The following is a 21,465-nucleotide window of genomic DNA, read 5'->3' as shown; positions in this document are numbered from 1 at the left end:
AGAATTAACTGGAAACCAAAGACACTGCAATCCTAAGAGGTACCAATGGTGACAAAATCATGCATGTGCTTTTTAGTTAACTCGTTAGATCACAGGCCCTAGTGGCAATCTCATAACCATGGGTATTTTGAAGTACAAAAAAGTATTTTGAAAAATCTGCAGTAGGTGTAATGTCCTAGGAAAATATCTGTGATTGCCACTGGGGACAAAGTGGCAGGTGTGGCTAATCCCAGTGTGGCTGCTTGATAATGAATGTACTACTTTTAGAAGTAAAGATGTTAGCCCCATCAGGGACTTGCATTTTGTAAAAATGTCAGTGGTACCGGGTCGGTGAAAACAAAATTACGTAAAATTCATAAAATGAATTTCCGGCCAAACAGGAAACACTGTATACTAAGCACACCTAGAAAAATGCATGAAAAATACACAACTTCAAAGGGAACCTTACGGAGGAATCAAGGCTCACGGGCACTTGGACGGGGTGAGCGGGGTCCTCTCTGTCCCTCCGGTGGCGGGAGCAGGTGGGGCGCCATCAGCTCACAGGGCATGAGGAGGAGATGTTTTCCGCACACCCCAGGCCTGAAAAGTGCCGGTCAGTTTCTCAAGAGCACAGGGCACAGCGTCCGGTGTCACATGCACGTCCGGTCTGTGACATGGGGTGCCTTTCAGCGAGGCCAGAATTTTGTCCCTAATCAGTGCGCGACCTCCGGTGGGTCCCAGACGTCGCTGAGCCTTCTTTCCTCATCTGTGCAGCCGGCTCTGCAGGCTCCGACCCCAGGTTCCTGCTGTGCACGCCGGCCTCAGTTTACCAGCCACGGAGCGCGGGGATCAGGAGCACCTGGGGCGGCGGCGGGGCGCGCGGACTTGGGGGCGATGCGCCGCGTGGGGGGCGCAGCCGGGCGCCAGGAAAGACCTTGGTTTTCAGCATCAAACGCTCGGGGTGCGGAGGGGCAGCAAGGAGAGAGGCTTTGCTTCAGCCGCCGGCCCCTGCTATCGCCTGTCACTGGTTGAGTGACTGCAAAGCGGGACCTGAGTCTCCGCTCGCCTCCCTCTCTATGGGCTTGGTAGTGGCTGGTGCTTTTTAAAAATGTGCCACGGTGCCCGGGACACGTAGGAGTGCCATCCCGCAGACAGACGCTGGGAGTGGTTGTTTTTCCGCAGGTCTTAAGTTTCAGAGAGGGTAGAAATACACCGCCAGTGCATACTGTTTCTGTATTCCAAATATAAGTTAAAAGTTAGAAGCCCCTCTCGACCGCGGCAGGACTCGAACCTGCAATCTTCTGATCCGAAGTCAGACGCCTTATCCATTAGGCCACGCGGCCCCCTGGTAGCTACACTGCTTTGGGTACCTTATAGTACCATTACGCTATAGGCTCGCCCGGGACCGACCCACTTGCTTCTTGAGGACGGGGATGATTGGACCTTGACTCCTAGCATTCCGCAGGGAGAGCCCACCCGGAAGTCTCTTTTCCCCCCCGCAGGCGGACCGTTCCATTGGCGGCCCTCCTATTGGTCGCGCTGGGAGGCTCCCGCCTGCCTTCTCGGGTAGCCGCGGGACGGAGCGCGGCGCAGACGGGAAGTTGCGGCTGCCAGCGAGGCGGACTGGCCGGTAGGAGGCCACACGCCACCCCGAGGCTGCTTAGGCCGTGCAGAGGGGACGTCGCGGCGTCAGCCCGGGGTCGGGGGCACCGCAGACCGGGAAGCAGCGCGAGGTCTCCGGCGGGCTCGGCGGCGTGTTGAGGGGGTGGGGAGGCCGGTCGCCGAGCAGCGGCGGGAGCGAGGCCCGGAGCAGGGCGGCGGCTCGTCCCAGAGCGCACCGCGGCGTCGCCGGGGACAGCGGGGGACCGGGCGGCCCGGCGCGCGGGGGTGGCCGCCGACGCCCCCTGCAGGGCGGCCCGCGGCCCGGGCGTGGGTGGGAGCAAACGGCGGGTTCGAATCCGAGTGCTGGCACCTCTGGGCGCTTAGGCCCTGAGGCCGCGTCGGTCGCTATGAACGGCAGCTGATAGCTGCCATCTGCCGAGGGCAGGGCCGCGCGACTTGTGCGCCCCCGTCACCCTCGGTCCAGGCCTCTGTGACAGGTGGACTGTAACTGTGACAGGTCCCCCTGTGATCCCATTTTGCAGAGTAGGAAATTGGGCATTAGGAGCTCGCCCAGGGTCACCCAGCTTTGAGAGCCAGAACCCGGGCTGAAGCCTGCGTCGTCCTACTCCAGCATCTGCGCTCTTCCAGCCCCGGCTGCAGCCGCCCCAAGTTCACCGGTGAACTCAGGTTCCCTAAGGTTGTCTGGGTTCCACAATGCCTGGCCCACTGCCTGGCATGCCGTAAATCAAGGCCTGACGGCTGTCAGATCAGCACTCACCCAGATACTAAGTGACACTTTATGTCATCTGTCTCCTGTAGGATCTGTGGGAGGAAGGCAGGCATGGTCGGCCCCACTGAAGTGACACGAACCCAGACACAGGAGGCGTCTGGCTCCAAGTTTTCCAGCCAGTAGAACAGCCAAACTGGAGCCCAAGGCCAGGTGTCCTGGCTCCCAGCGGGGGTCTGCCTGCACCAACCATGAGTCGCCTGCTATGGAAGAAGGTGGCCAGCGCCACCGTCGGGCCAGGGCCGGTTCCAGCCACGGGACGCTGGGTCTCCAGCTCCGTCCTCGTCCCCGTCCCCAGCGACGGGCAGCCGCAGCCGTCGCAAGTGCCATCCTCGGAGGGCGGGCAGCTGCGGCACAGCCCGTTGCACATCCAGATGCTGTCGCGAGGGCTGCACGAGCAAATCTTCGGGCCCGGCGGGGAGAAGCCCGACGAGGCCGCGGTGCACCGCAGCGTGGAGCACCTGCAGAAGCACGGGCTCTGGGGGCAGCCAACCGTCCCCTTGCCAGACGTGGAGCTGCGCCTGCCGCCGCTCAAGGGGGGCAACCTGGACCAGCACTTCCGCCTCCTGGCCCAGAAGCAGAGCATGCCTTACCTGGAGGCGGCCAACTTGCTGTTGCAGGCCCAGCTGCCGCCCAAGCCCCCCAGCTGGGCCTGGGCGGAGGGCTGGACCCGGTACGGCCCCGAGGGGGAGGCCGAACCCGTGGCCATCCCCGAGGAGCGGGCCCTGGTGTTCGACGTGGAGGTCTGCTTGGCAGAGGGAACTTGCCCCACATTGGCGGTGGCCATATCGCCCTCGGGCTGGTAAGTGGGGGCCAGGGACGGGACTTTAGCATGCATGGGGGCCCAGATTAATGGTTTGGTTCAGTGACATTTACTCTTTACTTACTGAGCTCCCGCTATGTGCCGGGTGCTCCGTTTGGGGGCAGCTGGTGTGGTGAACTAAGCAGGCTTCACCCTGCTTCTGTGGGGCTCACTTTCTGGGGGGAAGGTAGAGGCAGTCAGCAGATACCCAAGCAGATGTCAGGTGTTGATGAGGGCCGTGCAGAGAATCCCATAGGTTGTGTGTGAGATTTGCCGGGGACACTTGAGATTACCTTGTTTTGGTGCCTCTCCCACTTCCCTGGTAGCTTCATGAGAAGTTAGTCTGAAAGACATTTGAGCAGTGTTTCTGTTTGGGTTGTTGGTTGTTTTGGGCAGAGAAATCTCCTTTTGTGGGACTGTCCCAGGCAGTCTAAGCATCCCCCGTTTCTTCCATAAATGCGCAACCAAATTCTGCCCAACGTTTCCAAATGCTGCGTGGATGCTGTTGACCATATGCAGCTGAGAACCATTGCTTCCTTCCCCCAGCCTCTCAAGCAGGCATTTTGGTCCTGAACAGGAATAGCCAATCACTCTCTGCAATTTAAATAACTTTCTAGTGCTACCTGAGTTTCTTTTTCAAACAATGATGGCAGTACTGTTTCTCCCCCCTTTTTTATTCTTCATTCCAGGATTAAAATACTATTTACAACATTAATGCTTTCAGGCATGGCCAGCAAAAACGTTGGCAGTTTCTTTATTCCTATTGGAAGCTACATCTTTGTAAAGAAAGCTGCGAAATGTTACATATGCAGTTGAAAGTGGTGAAAGCATGGCTAAGTAGCTAAGGTAGGCATCAGTGCTGAAAGAGCAAAGCCAGATGATCGCGCATTGATTTACTTCCAGTTATAACAACAGTCCAGTGCTGCTTATGTCATGTGATGACGAGATGAAGGGGAATACCAGCCATCATTTGAAAAGATAAAGTAGCTTTGGTGGCTGAGAGAAAATTAGGAAACCAATGACAAGATTTATTTTTGGTCTGTTGATCACTTTTCAGCTAGTTAAAGTCTTTTTTTTTCCCCTCTTCCCTCTCTTCACTTCTCCTTTCTCTCCTGTCCTTCCCGTCCTGCCCTCATATTCATCCCATTCCATTCTTGACTGTGGTACTGGGGCCCTGCTCAGTGTGCCTCATGGTGGAAGTCATTGCTGACCATGGTGGGTGGGGGTGGCTGCCAGATGGTGTCCCAAGAGCAGTCCACTTTTAACCTGGCCTGCCCCTCTCACGTGGCCGTGTGTGCCTGACCAGCCCACAATTTACAGGGGGTTGGGGGAAACCTTGGACAGCTCTGAGCCTCCCACAGGGTGACTTCCCAAAGGTTGTTAAAAGGGCCTTGTCATCAGGCTAGAGGACCATCACACAGGCTTTCAGCCTTCATTTGAGAGTCACAGGAGAACTGGCATGGCTTCCAACTCATCTTAAACCCACCTAAGGTGTTTGTAGTTTGACTTTCATTTTTTGAATCACAAGTTTATTGATAAGGTGGCTTCATGCACAGCCGCGGGCCTGTATGGCTTTTTATTGTAACTAACGTCTCTGTTATCACCACAGCCTCTAATACTTGGCGTTCTTGAGCCTTCTGTGCTGTTTTTAAGGTCTTTGACATGCTGAATTAAAAAGGGAGGGGTGGCAGCTTGAGTCCCTTGTATGCCCACTGTTTGGAGGACAAATTTGATTTTGCCAGGTTTGAAGCTAAGAACCACTTTTCAGAACAGTTAGCCTGTGGTACTTGAAGTGGCTAAGGCAGGTCACTTTTGCTCCCTTCCCTAATGGTTGCAGGAGCTCCTTCACAGCTGCCTCAGTCACACATGTGGCCTGGTCATGCTGATGCTGAGAGGACCTTGACCCTTTGCCATGGTCTGTGGCTCGTGGCAGGCGTCCGCTCATTGGCCATCCCCCCTTTGGCTCCTGGGCAGGTGCAGCCTCTTCCTGAGTCAATGTCAGGCCCCTGTTAGGCAGCACTCATCTGTCTCATATGCCATCGTGGCCGGCACGTGTGCATATGTTCTCTCATTCTGGTACTTTCCCTGGGCTTTGGCTTCTATGAGGTGCATGCTTTGCTCTTTGAACTTCACAGTCTCCACAGCCATCAGGTGATTCAGCCTGTGTGCCTGTGCATTTGTCTTTTTTTTTTTTTGCCACTTTGAATTTAAAAAGTCACTCCTTTAGGTTCTGTGATTATCTTCTAACTCCTTTTCTAGCTTTCTGAGCAGTAGCTCTTGTGTTTAAAGACACAAGAGGTCAGTCATGTTCATAAAACACCTCAGAGCCAGCTGCAGACTCAGCACCAGGCCCAAATGCCTGTCTGCCTGTGGCACCTAGTACTGTAGCACCCAGCTCCCTTGTGTCTGTGGGAATCTAAAAGTAGAGAAGCTTTGTCACCCCCCCACCAACCGCCCCCCCCCCCCCCCTGCCGCCCATTGCACCGCCCTTGGGGGTGAGGAGCACCCATGGTCCCACTCGTGTCCCCAGCTGCTAGTGCAGGCCTTGGCATGTAGTGGCACTGTGCAGGGGTGACGTGCAGCAGAAGCTAATTCTCCATGGTTAACCTGCCCGCCTGTCATCTCTCTCAGGTATTCCTGGTGCAGCCAGCGGCTGGTGGAAGAGCGCTACTCTTGGACCAGCCAGCTGTCGCCGGCTGACCTCATTCCCCTGGAGGCCTCTGCTAGTGTCAGCAGCTCCACCCAGCGGGATTGGCAGGAGCAGTTAGTGGTGGGGCACAACGTTTGCTTTGATCGAGCCCATATCCGGGAGCAGTACCTGATCCAGGTAAGTCCCTGAACTGTAGTCCTGGCCAAGGATGGGATAAGGATGGTCTCAGTGGCTGGAGAAGGCATTGCTTTCCTGGCGCTTTCTCCACCCCCTCTGCAGTATCTTCAGGGGCCCTGCTGACCAGCTTCTGTCCCCTAGGCAAGTCTGGAGCCGAGAGCTGAGTTGTCACAGAGGAGTGATGGCCCGCCCCTCTGTGGTGCTTTAGAATTTAGTACAGATCTTGGAGGCTCTGAGCCACAGTCTGCTCACATTCTGCGTCAGCCACTGACGGGCAGTGTGAGCATGGGGCATCTCTAAGCCTCGGTTTCTGTGTTTGTAGAGAGCTAACAGAGGGCTGGAGGGATGGCTCAAGTAGTAGAGTGCCTGCCTAGCAAGTGCAGAGTTCCTGAGTTCAAACCCCAGTACTGCCCTTCCCCCCCTCCCCCCCCACCAAAAAAAACCAAAACAAAACACTAAGCGCTCACAGAAGCTCCATCTCAGAGTTTTTGGGAGGGTTTGAACAATGCCCATGTGTCAGACACTGAGAACTGTGCCTGGTATGACCATTCTGAATTTTATGGAAAGTGCTTTTTCATGGTGTCCTGACAGCAGCCCTAGGAGAGCACACCCTCAGCCTGCAGCTGCAGTGCTGAGGCTCAGGCAGCCTTGCTTGCACTGGCCCCAGGGCTTGTGAGTGGCGGGGTGGGGGCTTGGGGCCACACCCAGACAGAGAGCTGAAGGTAGTTTTGGCATTCTGTACTCAGTTGCTCAGAGCTGTTGCTGGAAGCTGGGGAGAGCTTGCATGTTGGGTTTGAGCAGGCCTGCGTGTTGGGGGGCGGGCCCAGGGCAGCGTGAGTGAGCTTGAGTGCTGAGGCGGGTGTCCATAGCTCTGAAGCCGTGGTGCTGGCCTGGCTGCAGCTCCCCCCCCCCCCCCCGCCAGGGCTCCCGCGTGCGCTTTCTGGACACCATGAGCATGCACATGGCCATCTCGGGGCTGAGCAGTTTCCAGCGTGGCCTGTGGATGGCCGCCAGGCAGGGCAGGCGCAAGGCCCAGCAGCCCGCACCGCGAGGCCAGAAGCCCAGGAGCAGAGCCGGCGGCCCAGCCGTGAGAGCGCCCCGGGATGGGCAGGAGAGGGATGCCCGCGGCCCCAGCCCTGGCCACCTGTCTGCTCTTAGCTGCCTTGCCATGAGCCTTGCTTTGGTTCTCCAGATTTCATCTTGGGACTGGATAGACATCGGCAGTGTCAACAACCTGGCAGATGTACACAGCCTCTACGTGGGGGGGCCTCCCCTGGAGAAGGAGCCTCGGGAACTGTTTGTCAAGGGCAGCATGAAGGACGTCCGTGAGAACTTCCAGGTATGGTGCAGAGCTCTGCGGACAAGGACTGTGGCCTACCTGCAGCTAGACTTGGGGAGGTGCTGCTGCCAGGCCTGATCCTGACAGCTGGCAGTGGGAGTGGGTGGCTGCCCCCCAGCGCCTTCCTGTCCTCTTGTGCCAGGACCTGATGCACTACTGCGCCCGGGACGTGTGGGCAACCTACGAGGTTTTCCAGCAGCAGCTACCACTCTTCTTGGAGAGGTGAGGGGGCCTGGGCAGCATCTGGTACCGGTGGGTCCTGGTACCTGGGCCCCTTGCAGATAGGGAATGCTGACTTTTTCTTACGCTGGCGCTGAGCTTTTCTAGGCTGAACGAATGGTCTGTTTAGAGGCGCGCTCGTGCTGTTGTCTAGTTTCCTGCCTGTGTTTATTAGCGAGTCAGTTGTAAAACGTGGTTGGTCAGAAGCACTGGTCAGACCTGGTTCAACCTTTGATGTCTCCTTCTCACTTGACCTTGGGCTCCATTGCCTGGTTTCTCTGAGCCACAGTCCATCGTGAACTTGTACAGACATACTTTCCTCTCCAGTTGTGAGGTCCATGATGGGCCCTTGGTGTATGTAACTGCCTGACACAGTGTTGTCACTCTAGGGTAGTCATTTCTTTGTGATCTGTCTTCCCACATCACTCCTGAAATGGATGTTATTTCCACATTATAGGTAGAGGAACTGAGGAACACGGAGTTTGGGAATGGACACAGGGCTAGGGACCTATGGGGATGACTGTGAGCCTGACTGACTTCAGAGCTGTGCCTTGGAGTGAACTTGCCAAACTGGCTCAGGGATTGGACAAAGGTCTTCCTGCCTCCTGTGGTCACTATGGTGGCCCTGGTGTCTGTCCCTTAGGTGCCCTCACCCAGTGACTCTGGCTGGCATGCTGGAGATGGGCGTTTCCTACCTTCCTGTCAACCAGAACTGGGAGCGGTACCTGACTGAGGCACAGAGCACCTATGAGGAGCTGCAGCGGGAGATGAAGAAGTCACTGATGGACCTGGCCAATGATGCCTGCCAGCTGCTCTCAGGAGAGAGGTAGTCAGGCCTTGGGCAGGCAGGTCAAGCCAGGGGACAGGCAGGCAGGAGGCCTGGCTTGTAGCTCAGTCTTAGCCTTAACCCTGGTGGACTGGCTCTGCAGGTACAAAGAAGACCCCTGGCTGTGGGACCTTGAGTGGGACCTGCAAGAGTTTAAGCAGAAGAAAGCAAAGAAGGTGAAGAGGAAGGAACCAGCCTCAGCCAGCAAGTTGCCCATCGAGGGGGCTGGGGCCCCTGGGGATCCCATGGATCAGGAAGGTGGGGAGCATGGGAGGGAGGTGGGGCAGGGTGGTCCCTGGGATGGTCCTGGGACCCAGAAAGTCATTGGAAGGGGTCGCGCCAGTCTTCTGGAGATGAGCAGGATAGATCTTCCTGAAAGTCCTTCCCCTGGTCCTGACTGTCCTCACTTGCATAGATCCTGGCCCCCCCAGCGAGGAGGAGGAGCTTCAGCAAGATGTCACGGCCCGTGCCTACCTGCAGCAGCTGAAGGGCACCACAGAGCTCCTGCCCAAGCGGCCCCAGCACCTCCCTGGACACCCTGGGTAAGCCCTGTCCCCTCTAACACACCTAGAGGCCAACTTGTGCCATCTTCAGGATTGCCCCTGTCTGGGTTGCAGTCAGTCATTCTGTCTTCCGGTGCTGGACACTTGTGTCCACTCTGACCCTGGCTTCCTCGACTCACTCAGTACATTGTACGAGGATCTGCTGCTCACAGCAGTGACATAGGTGAAGCACAGCTCCTCCTTCCCTGTGAGGAGCAGCCGTGCACAGCAGCCAGCGCAGCTGACTGTAGGTCTGTGGTGACACATGGAGTGAGCCGTGTTGAGGCCATTATGACTGCCTGGGGAAATCAGGTGGCTTTCTTGAGAGGTGACCCTTCATTTGAGCCTCAGTGTCAGAGATGAGGAAAGGGCAGCCAGAGGACCAGCAGGGTGCTGACTTTAAGAGTGAGTGCCCTGGCAAACAGCCTGTGAGAGACAGAGCCAGAAGGACCTGGTGTGTGTCTAGAGCAGTAGGAGATCTGACGGGAAGGGCAGCCCTGTCCTTGGGTTTAGAGGTTGCGTAGGAGCTTGTTAAAGCCAGCTTTGGGTTGGGGATGGTTGTCTTGCCTTCTGACTAGTTTTATGAGACTGACACGGGGTCTTTCCTTTTGAGATGTTTGAACTGTAGATTTCATGGGGATCCTGACCAAAGTGTCCCAGAGACCATGACTTGTAGGTCTTGGTCACCAGAAAGCCCAGAGGCCTTGGAGGTTGGGCAGGTACCTCATGAGAGAGAGAACCTCCCTCGCTCCCTCCTTCCCTTCCTCTCCTTGATACCGCTTTCTTCCTGGTGGGGGATAGGTGGTACCGGAAGCTCTGCCCCCGGCTAGATGACCCTGCATGGACCCCGGGCCCCAGCCTCCTCAGCCTGCAGATGCGGGTCACACCTAAACTCATGGCACTGACCTGGGATGGTTTCCCTCTGCACTACTCAGAGCATCATGGTTGGGGCTACCTGGTGCCTGGGCGGCGGGACAACCTGGCGAAGGTGCCGGGGGCCACCACCCCGGAGTCGGCTGGGGTGGCCTGCCCCTACAGGTAAGGCTCAGGCTCCAGCTCCAGGGAGGAAAGGGCTGGAGAAACCCTGTCAGCTTAGGAGAGAGCTGGTCCAGGAATCTGAGTTCTGGTTCCTTTTCCATGGCTTCCTTGACACTCCAGGCCTCAAAGCCCTGGTGGGGACATTTAAGGCCTCAGAATGGGGGGATGGAGGTCCTGCTCCTGGGCTCAGCAGCATAGCTGCCTTCATAGAAACAGGCAGAGGGAAGGTTGGCGAAGTGGTTGGGGAGGGGACTTGTTTTCTTTTAATTTCTCCTTCAGTGTAATTTGAGTGCTAAACAGGCACTGTCACTTTTGCATTGCTTACCTCAAGAGATAGGATGTCCTCAATTTCTTATTTTCATTTTTTTTGGTGGTACTGGGGTTTGAACTCAGGGCCTTGGACTTGCTAGGTAAGCACTCGATTCTTGTGCTTTTTGCCCGGGGCTGGACTCTGACTGCAGTCCTCCTACCTCTGCTTCCCAATTAGCTGGGATTATGGGCATGTACCATTATGCCTGGTCCCTAATCTTAAATTTTTTTTTTTTTGCAGTGCTGGGGCGTGAACTCAGGGCTTTGGGTATGCTAGGCAGGTGCTCTACCACTGAGCTACATCCCCAACTTGGAATCTGTGTTTTACAACTGGCATAGATCCAGGAAGTTAGTTGAGCTATCTGAGGCCTTGGCTTTTGACAGCTGAGTGTTGTGGAGAAGCGATGGCACTTGAGGTGGCCCATAATTAAGGTTCCTGGCTCCACAGGCAGGACCTGAGTGATGTGTGTGGCCTTCAGACAGAAGGTGCTGAAGTGGGCCTTGCTCCTTGGAGCCACATGTGCGTGAGTGGGCAGGCGCCAGGCTGGAGTAGGCCTTTGGTCCTGTTGCCCAAGTGCTCTGCATCCAGAGCGCTCAGAGGCAGCTCTGTGGTACCAGCTCAGTGGTCAGAAGAGTTTGGATTTAAATCAGACCAGGCTTTGAGCCCCAGCCTGCCACCAATGTGCTGTGTGCCTAAAATCAGGGAAAGCTCTGTCTGCCTCTGCCTAGAGCTGACTCTGAGGACTAAGAGGAAGGGAGTGTGGGAAGCCCTGGCAGGCTGCCCAGTCATGAGGCTACACTCCCCGATGACAGGGCCATCGAGTCCCTGTACAGGAAGCACTGTCTGGAACAGGGGAAGCAGCTGGAGCCCCAGCAGACAGGTCTGGCCGAGGAGTTCCTGCTCACCGACAGCAGTGCCCTGTGGCATACGGTGAGGGCAGGCTCTGAGCCTGAGCTCTGGGGCTGGCATCTGTGCTCCTCTTGGGGAAGGGCTGCCTTTCAGGTGGGGGGTTGGCACTGGTTGCTCACTCCAGACTGGCCTGGGCTGAGTGCCCTGCAGGGACAGGGCTGGTAGGAGCAGCCCACATAACCATTGCCTACCTCTCCCTTGGCCCATCCAGGTGGAAGAACTGGGCTGCTTAGACGTGGAGGCTGAGGCCAAGATGGAGAACCTGAGCACTGCAGTGCCTTGTAGACCCCCAGCTCTGGTGAGCAAGGTGTCTGCTCGGGTTCTCCGGGTGGATACTGGGTAACACAGTCTTCCTCTTGCTCACACAGCTCCTCCCCACCAGAGTTCCCTAGGTCTCGGGGGATGGGTTGGAGATGTTACCTGCCCCACTGCCCCATGGTCCCACATGTGTTGACAGGAGACCCAGGGGGCGGGGCGTCTCATACCTCAAGCCTTCCTGTCACTCCCCAACTGACCTGCTCAGTTTCAGGCCCTTTTCCCACCCCTACCCCCTGGCCCTTGCTGAATGCAGGTGCTGGAGCAGGGAGCAGGGCCTGATCTAGGTGTGTGGCCCCCCACAGCCTGCTGCTTGTGGTCCCAAAGGCAGCCAGCCCTCTTATCACCATGGCAACGGACCTTACAATGATGTGGATCTCCCCGGCTGCTGGTTTTTCAAGCTGCCTCACAAGGTGCGTGTCCTGGTTTGCACCTGTCCTGAGGTGTCCTCACAGGGAGATCAAGATCAGATGTCCTTTTTTTGGGAATGACAGTAGTAGCAAGACAGAGTGTCTTGGGATGGAGGTTGTCATATCTCTGAACTTTTGTTCTTCTGAGCATTGGATAGCAAGGGCTGCAGTGGTAGGATTAAATGACACAGCGCATGGCAGGTGCCTGTCCCCACATCTGGTGCATGATGGTGCTATCGCCTGATTGCTGTTAGAAGCCAGGCTTGCTTGTGTCTGTGCCTTCGTGTCTGCCTGTGTGCGTCCGAGGTGCAGTCAGGGACTTGCCTTCCACTGCTTCAGGTTCTGGGCTGGGTTGGCAGAAGCCTAGGCGCTCATGTCTGTTGATTGTCCACCCGGCAGTCTGCACCATACTTTAGCCCCTGCTTCCTTTGTCCTTTCTAGGATGGTAACAGCTATAATGTAGGCAGCCCCTTTGCCAAGGACTTCCTGCCCAAGATGGAGGATGGCACCCTGCAGGCTGGTCCAGGAGGTGCCAGTGGGCCCCGTGCCCTGGAAATCAACAAAATGATTTCTTTCTGGAGGAATGCCCACAAACGCATCAGGTGGGTCACAGTAGGAGGGCAGAGAGGCCTGTTTGTATCCTTGGTCATCTGGGACCCCTGGCTTAGCCTGTGGTCTGGAGGCTTGCTTGCTTGGGTGCCACAGACCTTGGCGAGTCTTTCCCTCTCCAGCTTCCATTTATATAAAAAGCGTGGCATTATAGGACCTTGGTGGCCCTCCCAGCTCTCACTGAACCCCTTGGTTTTTCACTACTGGAGCCATGGATGTGGCAGAGGACTCCTAAGCTCTGTTGGGAGCTGGGAGCTGGGTTTGTAATTTGGGATGGCAGTTATATTCATCAACCAAGGTGGTTGTGGCCACGTGCACTTTCTCGTGAGTAGAATGCCGTGACGGAATGGTACAGTCTGCCCTGGGTGTAGGGAGAGGGACAGAAGCTTCTTGGAGGCCTGGCTTGTTCCCAGGTGGCTCATACTCCAGGCAGTGTTGTGGGGCCCAGCCTTTGGTGAGCCAGGGCCCACCCCGAGTCAAGTTAGCAGAAGAAGGGGCAGGGAAGCCCTGAGCTGAGCAGCTGCAGGTGCTGGCAAGGCGGGATGGGGTAGATTGTGTTTCCCATGGCTGGGCTATGCTGACCAGACACTATCTCCACAGCTCCCAGATGGTGGTATGGTTGCCCAAGTCAGCTCTGCCCCGTGCTGTGACCAGGTATGTGGACTGTGGTTGGGGTGTGGGGTAGGAGAAATGAGTGGGATGGATCCTAGAGCCAAAGCAAGCTGCTGATACTCCTCTTCCCCTCCTGCCCCCATCCAGGCACCCTGGCTATGACGAGGAAGGCCGCTATGGGGCCATCCTGCCCCAGGTGGTGACTGCTGGCACCATCACCCGCCGGGCTGTGGAGCCCACGTGGCTGACTGCCAGCAATGCCCGGGTATGTATTGTCTACCTCTCTGCCCTACTGTTCTGAGGCCTGTGGAAACCAGGATTTCAGGGACCTTTGAGAATTTAGCAAGAAGCATGAAAGGGAGGTCTGGGTCAGGCAGGACTCTAGTTCACATCATGACCCTTGACCATTCTTTACCAAACGTGTTCTGGGTGCCTGTTCCTGACCAGACAATGCCCAGCCTAAGAGCCACTGGTGAAGGGCTTGGTAAACGGTGAGGCATGGAGGGTGGCGTCCTTACTTGCAGGCCCCATTGCTGACAGGTGACCGTCTCTGAACTGTGGTTAGGACACTGCTGTCTGGATTCTCTAAAGCCACGCCTTCAGGAAAGGCTCCAGGACCCCCTGGTAGGAGTGGCTATTTAGGTGGGCCTGACTTCACTCTTCCTGCAGCCTGACCGCGTAGGCAGTGAGTTGAAAGCCATGGTGCAGGCCCCTCCTGGCTATGTCCTTGTGGGTGCTGACGTGGACTCACAGGAGCTGTGGATCGCAGCTGTACTTGGAGATGCCCACTTTGCTGGCATGCACGGTGAGCAGGAGCTGTGTGTGTCTGGGGCAGTGGTGACAGCTGCAGGCACAGGTGGCCATGAAGCATGTGTTTGAGTTTCCTTCTCCCTCCTGCCTGTCCTCAGGCTGCACGGCCTTCGGGTGGATGACACTGCAGGGCAGGAAGAGCAGGGGCACCGATCTACACAGTAAGACAGCTGCCACGGTAGGCATCAGCCGCGAGCATGCTAAAGTCTTCAACTATGGTCGTATCTACGGAGCGGGGCAGCCTTTCGCTGAGCGCCTGCTCATGCAGTTCAACCACCGGCTCACGAGGCAGGAGGCGGCTGAGAAGGCCCAGCAGATGTATGCGGCCACCAAAGGCCTCCGCTGGTGAGGTCCTGGTCCTACCCACGCTCTTATCCAGGGCCTTACCCCACTGTATCACTCCCAGCTTCCCCATCTTTGCCTGTCACCTGAGCCCTCTCCCTTCAAGCCACTGGATATTTGCTGTTTCATAGCCAGTGTTAAATAGTCTGTCCTTGTGGGGTAAAGCTGTACGTTGGGAACGCTGTCAGCAGCTGTCAACCACAGCGCTGGTCACACAGCATAAGCAGTAATGTAGGAGTGTTAAACGTGAATGCCTGCAGAACAGTAAGTGGGTTGAGACGGAGCTGGCAGGAGAGTCGCATGGGAGATCAGTGTGTGGATGATGCTGATGGGAGAATGCCTGCCGGGCTTCCAGTCTCCTGTCCCAGCTCTAAGGTCTGCATCCTCTGGTGGTGTTAGAGGAAGACTTACGAATTAAAGGTTGAGCTAGTGACATGGTGTCATGTAACTGCTAAGCTAGGTGACGGGGATGCCCACTGGTTTGAGCCTGGTAGAGTCAAGGGTAGTGATGAGGAAGGACATTGGCCATGGTTAGGTGGCCTTTGAAGGCTTCACAGGTGAGTTTGCATTGTAGGCCTGGGTGGTAGGGAAGCTGAGCTCCTTCCAGCAGGTGAGTGGCATGACTCTGGACCCCTTAAGGAACAGGTCTGGCAGTGTCTGCAAGTTGGATTGGATCTGGGAGTCTCCAGATGCCTTCCCCCTTCAGGGAGCACCCCATTTTCATGCCACCAAATTTGGAGTGACTGCTGCTGGTCACAGGGTACTTCAGTGACTCAGACATAGGTCAGTGCAACCAATGATGGCTCTGTGGGAATCTGTCCTTTTTTGGGGTATCATGGTGTAGCCCAGGCTTTGGGGGCACAAAAGCCTGAGTTCCTGTCTGTGCTGCACCTTTTCCCAACTGTATGACTCCAGTTAAGTCACAGCCCCTCTGAGCCTGCTCATCTGAAGTGAAGCCTGTAGGGAACAGACATGCCCCAAGGGGGTTGGAAATAGGTATGGCACAGAGGCAGGCCCTCCCATGGTGTGACATTACTCCCAGGTATCGACTGTCAGATGAGGGCGAGTGGCTGGTCAGACAGCTGGACCTCCCTGTGAACAGGACTGAAGATGGCTGGATTTCCCTGCATGATCTGCGCAAGGTCCAGAGAGAAGCTTCAAGGAAGTGAGAGCCTTCTGTGTTCAGGATGGAGGACAGGTGCAGGCTGGCCCCAAAAGAGCTGGGGCCTTATTTTAGCCTAGAGCTGCTGCTGTTTCTGGTCCCCAGGTCACGCTGGAAGAAGTGGGACGTGGTTGCTGAGCGAGCATGGCTGGGAGGCACAGAGTCAGAAATGTTCAATAAGCTGGAAAGCATCGCCACCTCAGACAAGCCACGGACCCCGGTGCTGGGCTGTCGCATCAGCCGGGCGTTGGAGCCCTCTGCTGTCCGGGGGGAGGTATTTTGCTACTCTTGCAGCATGGAGAGAAGGGGATACAGGGACAGCAGGGCTCCCCATGGACCTCACCAGTTTGGCAAATGGGGCCAGTTTGCCAGTGGAGCACCTCTGGGGCTCCTGCACCATATTCCCCCTAGAGCTAATCTGCATGTGCTGGAGCCCCTCACCTGTACCCCTCTGTCCCCCATAGTTCATGACCAGCCGTGTGAATTGGGTGGTGCAGAGCTCTGCTGTGGACTACTTGCACCTCATGCTTGTTGCCATGAGATGGCTGTTTGAAGAGTTTGCCATTGACGGGCGCTTCTGCATCAGCATCCATGACGAGGTTCGCTACCTGGTGCGGGAGGAGGACCGCTACCGCGCGGCCCTGGCCCTCCAGATCACCAACCTCCTGACCAGGTACTCAGGGCCTGTGTCCAACCATGTGCCACGTGGGCTTTGGGTGACACCACCTAGGGCCTGGCTGAGCAGTTCTCACCCATCAACACAGAAAGTGAGAAATCCTATGCCAAGACTAGATCTCTGAGGTGGCTTAAGTCAGGGGTGGTTTGAGTAATTTTCAAACCTTTCTGTTTTGAAAAATCAAATGAGTAAACTTCTCAATTTATAATAAAAGTGACATTTTTTTTTTCCCTAAGTGCCAGAAGTAGTATTCTGACTGCTCATTGTTAATGGGGAAACTCAATACTCCAAAAATGTATTTTATTTCTTGTAAGTAAAAGTCATAGTTCATGTGGCTGAATTAAGTTATTACCATTCAATGTTGATCTGCCACTTAGAACCAGTTTGGGAACCATGATCCATCCTGATTCATGAGTAAGTAACACAGGCTCGTAACAGTCATCCCCTGGGGTTGTACTTAACAAAGTCATTTATTTCTCTAATTCTGGCCCAAGAATGTGTACACATCTGGAAAAAAATGTTTGAGCCTTTTAACTGCATTTTAGTCTCAGCAGGAGGTAGGCACTGTATGGAAATAGTGACGGAGTGAGGTTGGGTCTCTTTCAGGTGCATGTTTGCCTACAAGTTGGGTCTGAACGATTTGCCCCAGTCGGTCGCCTTTTTCAGTGCAGTCGACATTGACCAGTGCCTCAGGAAGGAAGTGACCATGGATTGTAAAACCCCTTCCAACCCAACTGGGATGGAACGGAGATACGGGATTCCCCAGGGTGAGCACGGCCTCTGTCCCTCAGCCACGTGGCATGCGAGGTCAGCAGAAGCTTGGGGCCCGGGGAGATCCACTCTTGTGCCAAATGCTAGGCTGTTTGATTTTACAAGGTGATGTTCCGATCACAAAGGGAGGTATGATTCTAGAAACTGGTTCATAAAATGAAGGGAACACCACGACTTCAAATAACCCCCCATCTATGCTTACCTCCCTCAAGCACACCAGGAATATTTATAAAGATTTATTATGTAAGTCAAAGTGCATTCTTGGGTAAAAAACACAAAACTCCCCAAACCAACCAACTACGTGCTGAAAATGTCAACGAAGTGAGCCCTTGGATACAGTTCTTGAGGCAGCACCCTAACCAGTTTACCCTGTCTTTCAGGTGAAGCACTGGACATTTACCAGATAATTGAACTCACCAAAGGCTCCTTGGAAAAACAAAGCCAGCCTGGACCCTAGCTCTGCCTGGAGGCTCTGAATTTGCTCCCGTGGAGCTTCGTGGGGGTGTAGGCTCCCAAACTCAGGCTTTCAGCTGTGCTTTCTGCAAAAGGGCTCGCCTCGGGCCACCTCTCAGGAGCTATGAAGATGCCAGCGGGGCTCTAGGACAAGGGGCACTGTCACCTGGGTACGATGGCAGCAGAAGCCCCAACGTTCACATTAACTCAGGCATTTCAGTTTTTTCTTTTCTTCTTGGCTGGTTCTGTGTCCTGTCCCCTGTGCTCTGATGCAGTGCCCTAGAAGAGAGAGTAATGCTCTATTGTGATAAACCTGCTCTACGCAGAAATAAAAACAAAACCCTTTACCTTCTCTTTAAGGCCTGGATTGGTCATGCTTTCTCCCTTTTCCACCCATGGGAGGTACCTATGTTGGGGGACCTCTACCTCCTCCCCTTTGGATTTTTGTTTTACTGAGGACATTCATGGGACAAGATTGACGAAAGGAACCTCAGGCATCAAAATGCTATGTATGACCCTCAAATGCCAAGGAGGTAAAGGGTAGGACCAGGTACATCAGGGCCTGCATCTAAAGAACTCAGGTTCAAGATTTTCTGAGAAGCCAGAAATTCAGGGCTGCAATTTTGAAATGGGAGTAGGGTCACATTGACTTGCTACTTTTTTTTTTTTTTTTTTTTTGGTGCTAGGGATTGAACCCAGAGCCAAGCACACACTGAGTCGCTACCTCTCTCTTAAGCAAACCTAAGATGATGAAAAATTTAGGTGCCACAGAAAAGGAAATCCTGGGCTCTGCTTCAAAGATGCTGCAGGGAGGGAGATGTGGCACTGTAACTGGCAGAACTGAAGGGAGAGGAACAAAGCAGGAAGTGAAGGAAGAACGCCTTACTGAGATGTTCAGAGGAAGTAAAAACTGCTTTTTGAGCTAGAAAGCTGCAGCTGGCTGTTGTCAAATGGTTCAAAAAGAAACAGGACCCACAGCAAGACACTGTTGCTGCCACTCTCTTGCTAGATGTGTCTGCAAGCCTGGACAACTTTGTAGGGGTCTGTTCAGTTTAAAACCCTTGTCTGGACATTCTTTGCCCACCACTATCTGCCCTTTCTCTGCTGGTGACTGCCCTTCTACTGATCTGTGGCTACTGTAGGTGCAGCCTGGCAGCAAGCAGACACTGACCCCCGCGCTGTCGCCCTCCCCGTCCTCCTGGAGGAGCATGTCCAGTATGCTCCCTCTGATCTTGAAGTCCCGGGAGGTGCTGACCTTCATGTGCTGCATCAGGTTCACCTGTGACAGATGGGATCGTCAGCTCTTGCTGTGACAGTGTACCTCATAAACCCTCCCAAAAGAGCACACACCCCAACCTCCCCTCCCATCACTTTCTGCATGACCTTTGGGTTGGGCTATTGGCAGAAATAGCAAAGAGTAAGGAATGGGTCATAGCTTATTCTGCTTCCCAGATCCCCCTCCCTTCCATAGAGTGAATGGCAATGGTGACTATAGCACTTCACCTTGGACTTTTTAGAAAGGTGGATGAGAAATTTTTCGTATTGTTCAATGGCAAAGATGAGGTTAGGGATTGGCTTGGTTTCCCGAAGAACTCTGGCCTAAGGGCAAAGACAGAAGACTTAAATTTCACTTTTGATGGTTTTTGACCTTTTCCCCTGGAGCTGTCATCAGCAGAACTGCACCTGACTCGGGAAAATTTGTCCACCCTCAACCAAATGCACCAACTCTTCCTATTTAGAGTTCCTGAGTACTCACCTCGAGACTGGCCGAGGAGGGCAGGGCCATTTGCAGTTTACTTGCCTCTCTGACTTCATATTCTTAAAACAACAAGCCCACTGTGGCACCAGATCTATTTTCTTTTTCTAGTTGGGTTTTCACGGGTCTTTTTCCCTCAAGTTGAATTATAAATTGTAGGCCCTTCCAAATGTTTATATGGGTATGTTTGTATATTTCAAACCACAAGTGAGGACCACTACATGCTGGTTCTTTTTTTTTTGGTACTGGGGTTTGAACACCTTGAGCCACTCCACCAGTCCTTTTTATTTGTAATGGGTTTTTTGAGATAGGATGTTGCAAACTATTTCTCCAGGTTGGCTTTGAACCTCGATCCTCCTGAGTAGCTAGGATTACAGGTGTGAGCCTCACACCTGGCTGTCTCTCATTTAAAATTTAAACAATGTCTTAAGAGATAATTCTACAGATAAGCGTCAGGTTTCTATTTTCCCATGTCACACAGTATTCTCCAGTGTAAATGCACTGTAACCTATCCAGCCAGTCCTCTGTTAATGAACACCACAGTTATTTCCGGTATTTCTCTTTAATAAAGAAGTTGTGAAGACCATCTGTACCCAGGCCTAAACAATATCTACTTGTAAAAGTGGACTTGTTATTTCCGTGTACTTCCTAAGGTTTAGTAATTAGTGCCAAACTGCCCACTTGAGGCAACACTATCATCTTTGCCTCTGCCAGCAGTGTGCACTCCTGCACCCTCACCAGTTTTACAGACCCTTCAAGGAGCACCTCTTGCCTTCACCTACTTTTCCTAAGAACAGTTTTTACTGACCAACGCTGAACGGTCAGCAGCTTACCATGGCTGTGGCAGTAGTTTTCTCCTTGTTCTTCTCTCCCGGATAACTCAGGTTGCTGCTCTTCTTATTCTAAAGAAATGGAAACACATTCTGTCATTCCCAGTATTTCTGTGTAGAGCCAACAGGCTGGTAGTAATTTTCCTACAGAGATTATAATGGGACCAAGTTTTCATGAATAGTACTGCAACAGACGCCACAAGTTTGTGATGTCAGATGATATTTATCTCCCTCCTTGGGAGGTGGCACGTGGCAACTGGTGGCAAGACAGCCATTACTGTGTGAGGCCAGCCAAGGGACTGATGGGTGAGGTACAATGATGGTTAAAATGGTGACTGTCAAGGTAGCAGAAAACAGGCATTTCCTGCTAGGCAGCTGAACCACCACCAGTTGTACAGTCGTGTGTACTGTGGCTGTCGTGCCTCCTGCCAAGGGTGCAGATTACTGGGTGATAAAGAGTTCCTGGAGAGGAAGAACTGATAAAAAGAACCAAGAAGTAAAGATACTGACAAAACAGAAGCAAGACCTGAGAAGACCTGGGCGGAAACCACCTAAGTGTGAGGTACATTAAACACAAAGCTTTTCCCTCAAAGGAAGTTCCATACCGTCTAGGACAAGAATATGCCAGGGCCCACAGTGACGGCGATAAAAGAACCATGACCTGAAAATGTAGAGGAGCTAGACCATCAGAGCCAGAGAGAAGCAGGCAGCTTGTTCCACGTGCTACGTTAAAGCCACGTTCTGGAAAAACCACTTGAGAGATCCGTATAAAGAAGTCTTATGTCTGGCCATTGAAGGCAGGGTAGAGGGTGAAGCTGCATTAAAACAAAGGAAGAAAAGCAGCCATGGACAGACCTCACCTGACCACATGGGAAGTGACCCATCTTTTTTTTGGTGCTGGAGGGTTGAACTCAGGGCCTTGCACTTGCTAGGCAGGCACACTAGCCACTTGATCCACACGGCCAGCCCTGGAGAGCCAGCTTTCCAGAGGATGTATCTACCACAGCACCTGCTGAGAGTAGACCCTGTCCACTGCCCATCCCTACTAACTCAGGTAGGACTAACACTTAAGTAACAAGACAAACAGTGGAACTAGAAGAGAAGCATCTTTAAAAATGTAGTTCTAGAAAGGAAACTTGAGTTTGGAGCTATGGTTTTCATGGCTTTCTTTTCATCAAAATCTAAGGCAGCTCTGAAAAGTGTGGCAAGTACGGCCCTCACTTCTACATGAGCTTGCACTACGAACATGGGGCTCTGGCCCAGGATCTCAAAAGTATACCTCACAAAAACAGGGAATGTTTGCCTGTGGATATAAGGCAAATATGGACAGGGGAAGAGGAAAATACCCAGGGAACTGGCTTTTATGTAAAGTTAGGAAGAGCTAGCTGTCCAGAGGTGCCTGAATCCACAGAAGCAAATGCTTGAGCATGGACCCAGAAACACACTCACCACAAGTAGCAAATACTTCGTGATGAGGGGTTAGTAAGCTGCTTCCCATAGCCAAATGCAGCCCATGACCTGTTTTGAGAGTGCTTCAAG

At 53.9% G+C, this 21,465-nt stretch overlaps 2 protein-coding genes and 1 non-coding gene across 9 annotated transcripts in view; 1 reads left to right on the top strand and 2 right to left on the bottom strand.

Annotated features, from left to right (window-relative positions):
* Window positions 1–1,249: 1,249 nt before the first annotated feature.
* On the bottom strand, window positions 1,250–1,322 carry Trnar-ucg (transfer RNA arginine (anticodon UCG)). Its single transcript has one exon. It is a non-coding gene; the product is annotated as a tRNA-Arg (tRNA).
* Window positions 1,323–1,544: 222 nt separating this feature from the next.
* Polg (DNA polymerase gamma, catalytic subunit) lies at window positions 1,545–17,448 on the top strand. 3 transcript variants are annotated; one of them, XM_074061826.1, is made up of 23 exons: window positions 1,545–1,712; window positions 2,401–3,170; window positions 5,802–5,997; window positions 6,920–7,084; window positions 7,190–7,336; window positions 7,479–7,558; window positions 8,199–8,381; window positions 8,485–8,585; window positions 8,797–8,923; window positions 9,725–9,961; window positions 11,084–11,201; window positions 11,392–11,487; window positions 11,801–11,908; window positions 12,347–12,507; window positions 13,115–13,168; window positions 13,274–13,391; window positions 13,796–13,931; window positions 14,035–14,281; window positions 15,321–15,443; window positions 15,546–15,714; window positions 15,905–16,113; window positions 16,723–16,883; window positions 17,268–17,448. In XM_074061826.1, exons 2-23 carry the CDS (start codon window positions 2,560–2,562, stop codon window positions 17,342–17,344), a joined length of 3,624 nt encoding a protein of 1,207 aa, XP_073917927.1. In that variant the 5' UTR covers window positions 1,545–1,712; window positions 2,401–2,559; the 3' UTR covers window positions 17,345–17,448. The 3 variants fall into 3 exon arrangements, with proteins under 3 accessions (XP_073917927.1, XP_073917926.1, XP_073917925.1); XM_074061825.1 differs by having other exon boundaries at window positions 8,485–8,639; window positions 11,392–11,478; XM_074061824.1 differs by having other exon boundaries at window positions 8,485–8,639.
* Fanci (FA complementation group I) overlaps window positions 16,568–21,465 on the bottom strand; it is a 76,602-nt gene continuing 71,704 nt past the window's right edge. For all 5 annotated transcript variants that reach the window (XM_074061820.1, XM_074061821.1, XM_020165470.2 and 2 more), the window contains 4 exons: window positions 19,930–19,998; window positions 18,844–18,939; window positions 18,512–18,619; window positions 16,568–17,619 (listed from right to left, as the gene is read on the bottom strand). In XM_074061820.1, coding sequence (XP_073917921.1) covers window positions 17,557–17,619; window positions 18,512–18,619; window positions 18,844–18,939; window positions 19,930–19,998 — 336 coding nt within the window. In that variant the 3' untranslated portion in view covers window positions 16,568–17,556. The remainder of the gene's footprint in view (window positions 17,620–18,511; window positions 18,620–18,843; window positions 18,940–19,929; window positions 19,999–21,465) is intronic.

The sequence above is a fragment of the Castor canadensis genome, chromosome 19 (assembly GCF_047511655.1).
Source record: "Castor canadensis chromosome 19, mCasCan1.hap1v2, whole genome shotgun sequence".
In the NCBI taxonomy this organism is placed as follows: domain Eukaryota; kingdom Metazoa; phylum Chordata; class Mammalia; order Rodentia; family Castoridae; genus Castor; species Castor canadensis.
Note: the sequence above shows the minus strand (reverse complement) of the source record. Positions and strands in the feature narration are given on the sequence as shown.

What these genes read in the sequence shown, in the direction of transcription:
- Polg (XM_074061824.1), top strand. Translation starts at nt 2,560, where the DNA reads ATGAGTCGCCTGCTATGGAAGAAGGTGGCCAGCGCCACCGTCGGGCCA. An exon ending in AATGCCCACAAACGCATCAG is followed by an intron (nt 12,508 to 13,114) that starts GTGGGTCACAGT and finishes CTATCTCCACAG; the next exon opens with CTCCCAGATGGTGGTATGGT. An exon ending in ATCACCAACCTCCTGACCAG is followed by an intron (nt 16,114 to 16,722) that starts GTACTCAGGGCC and finishes GGTCTCTTTCAG; the next exon opens with GTGCATGTTTGCCTACAAGT.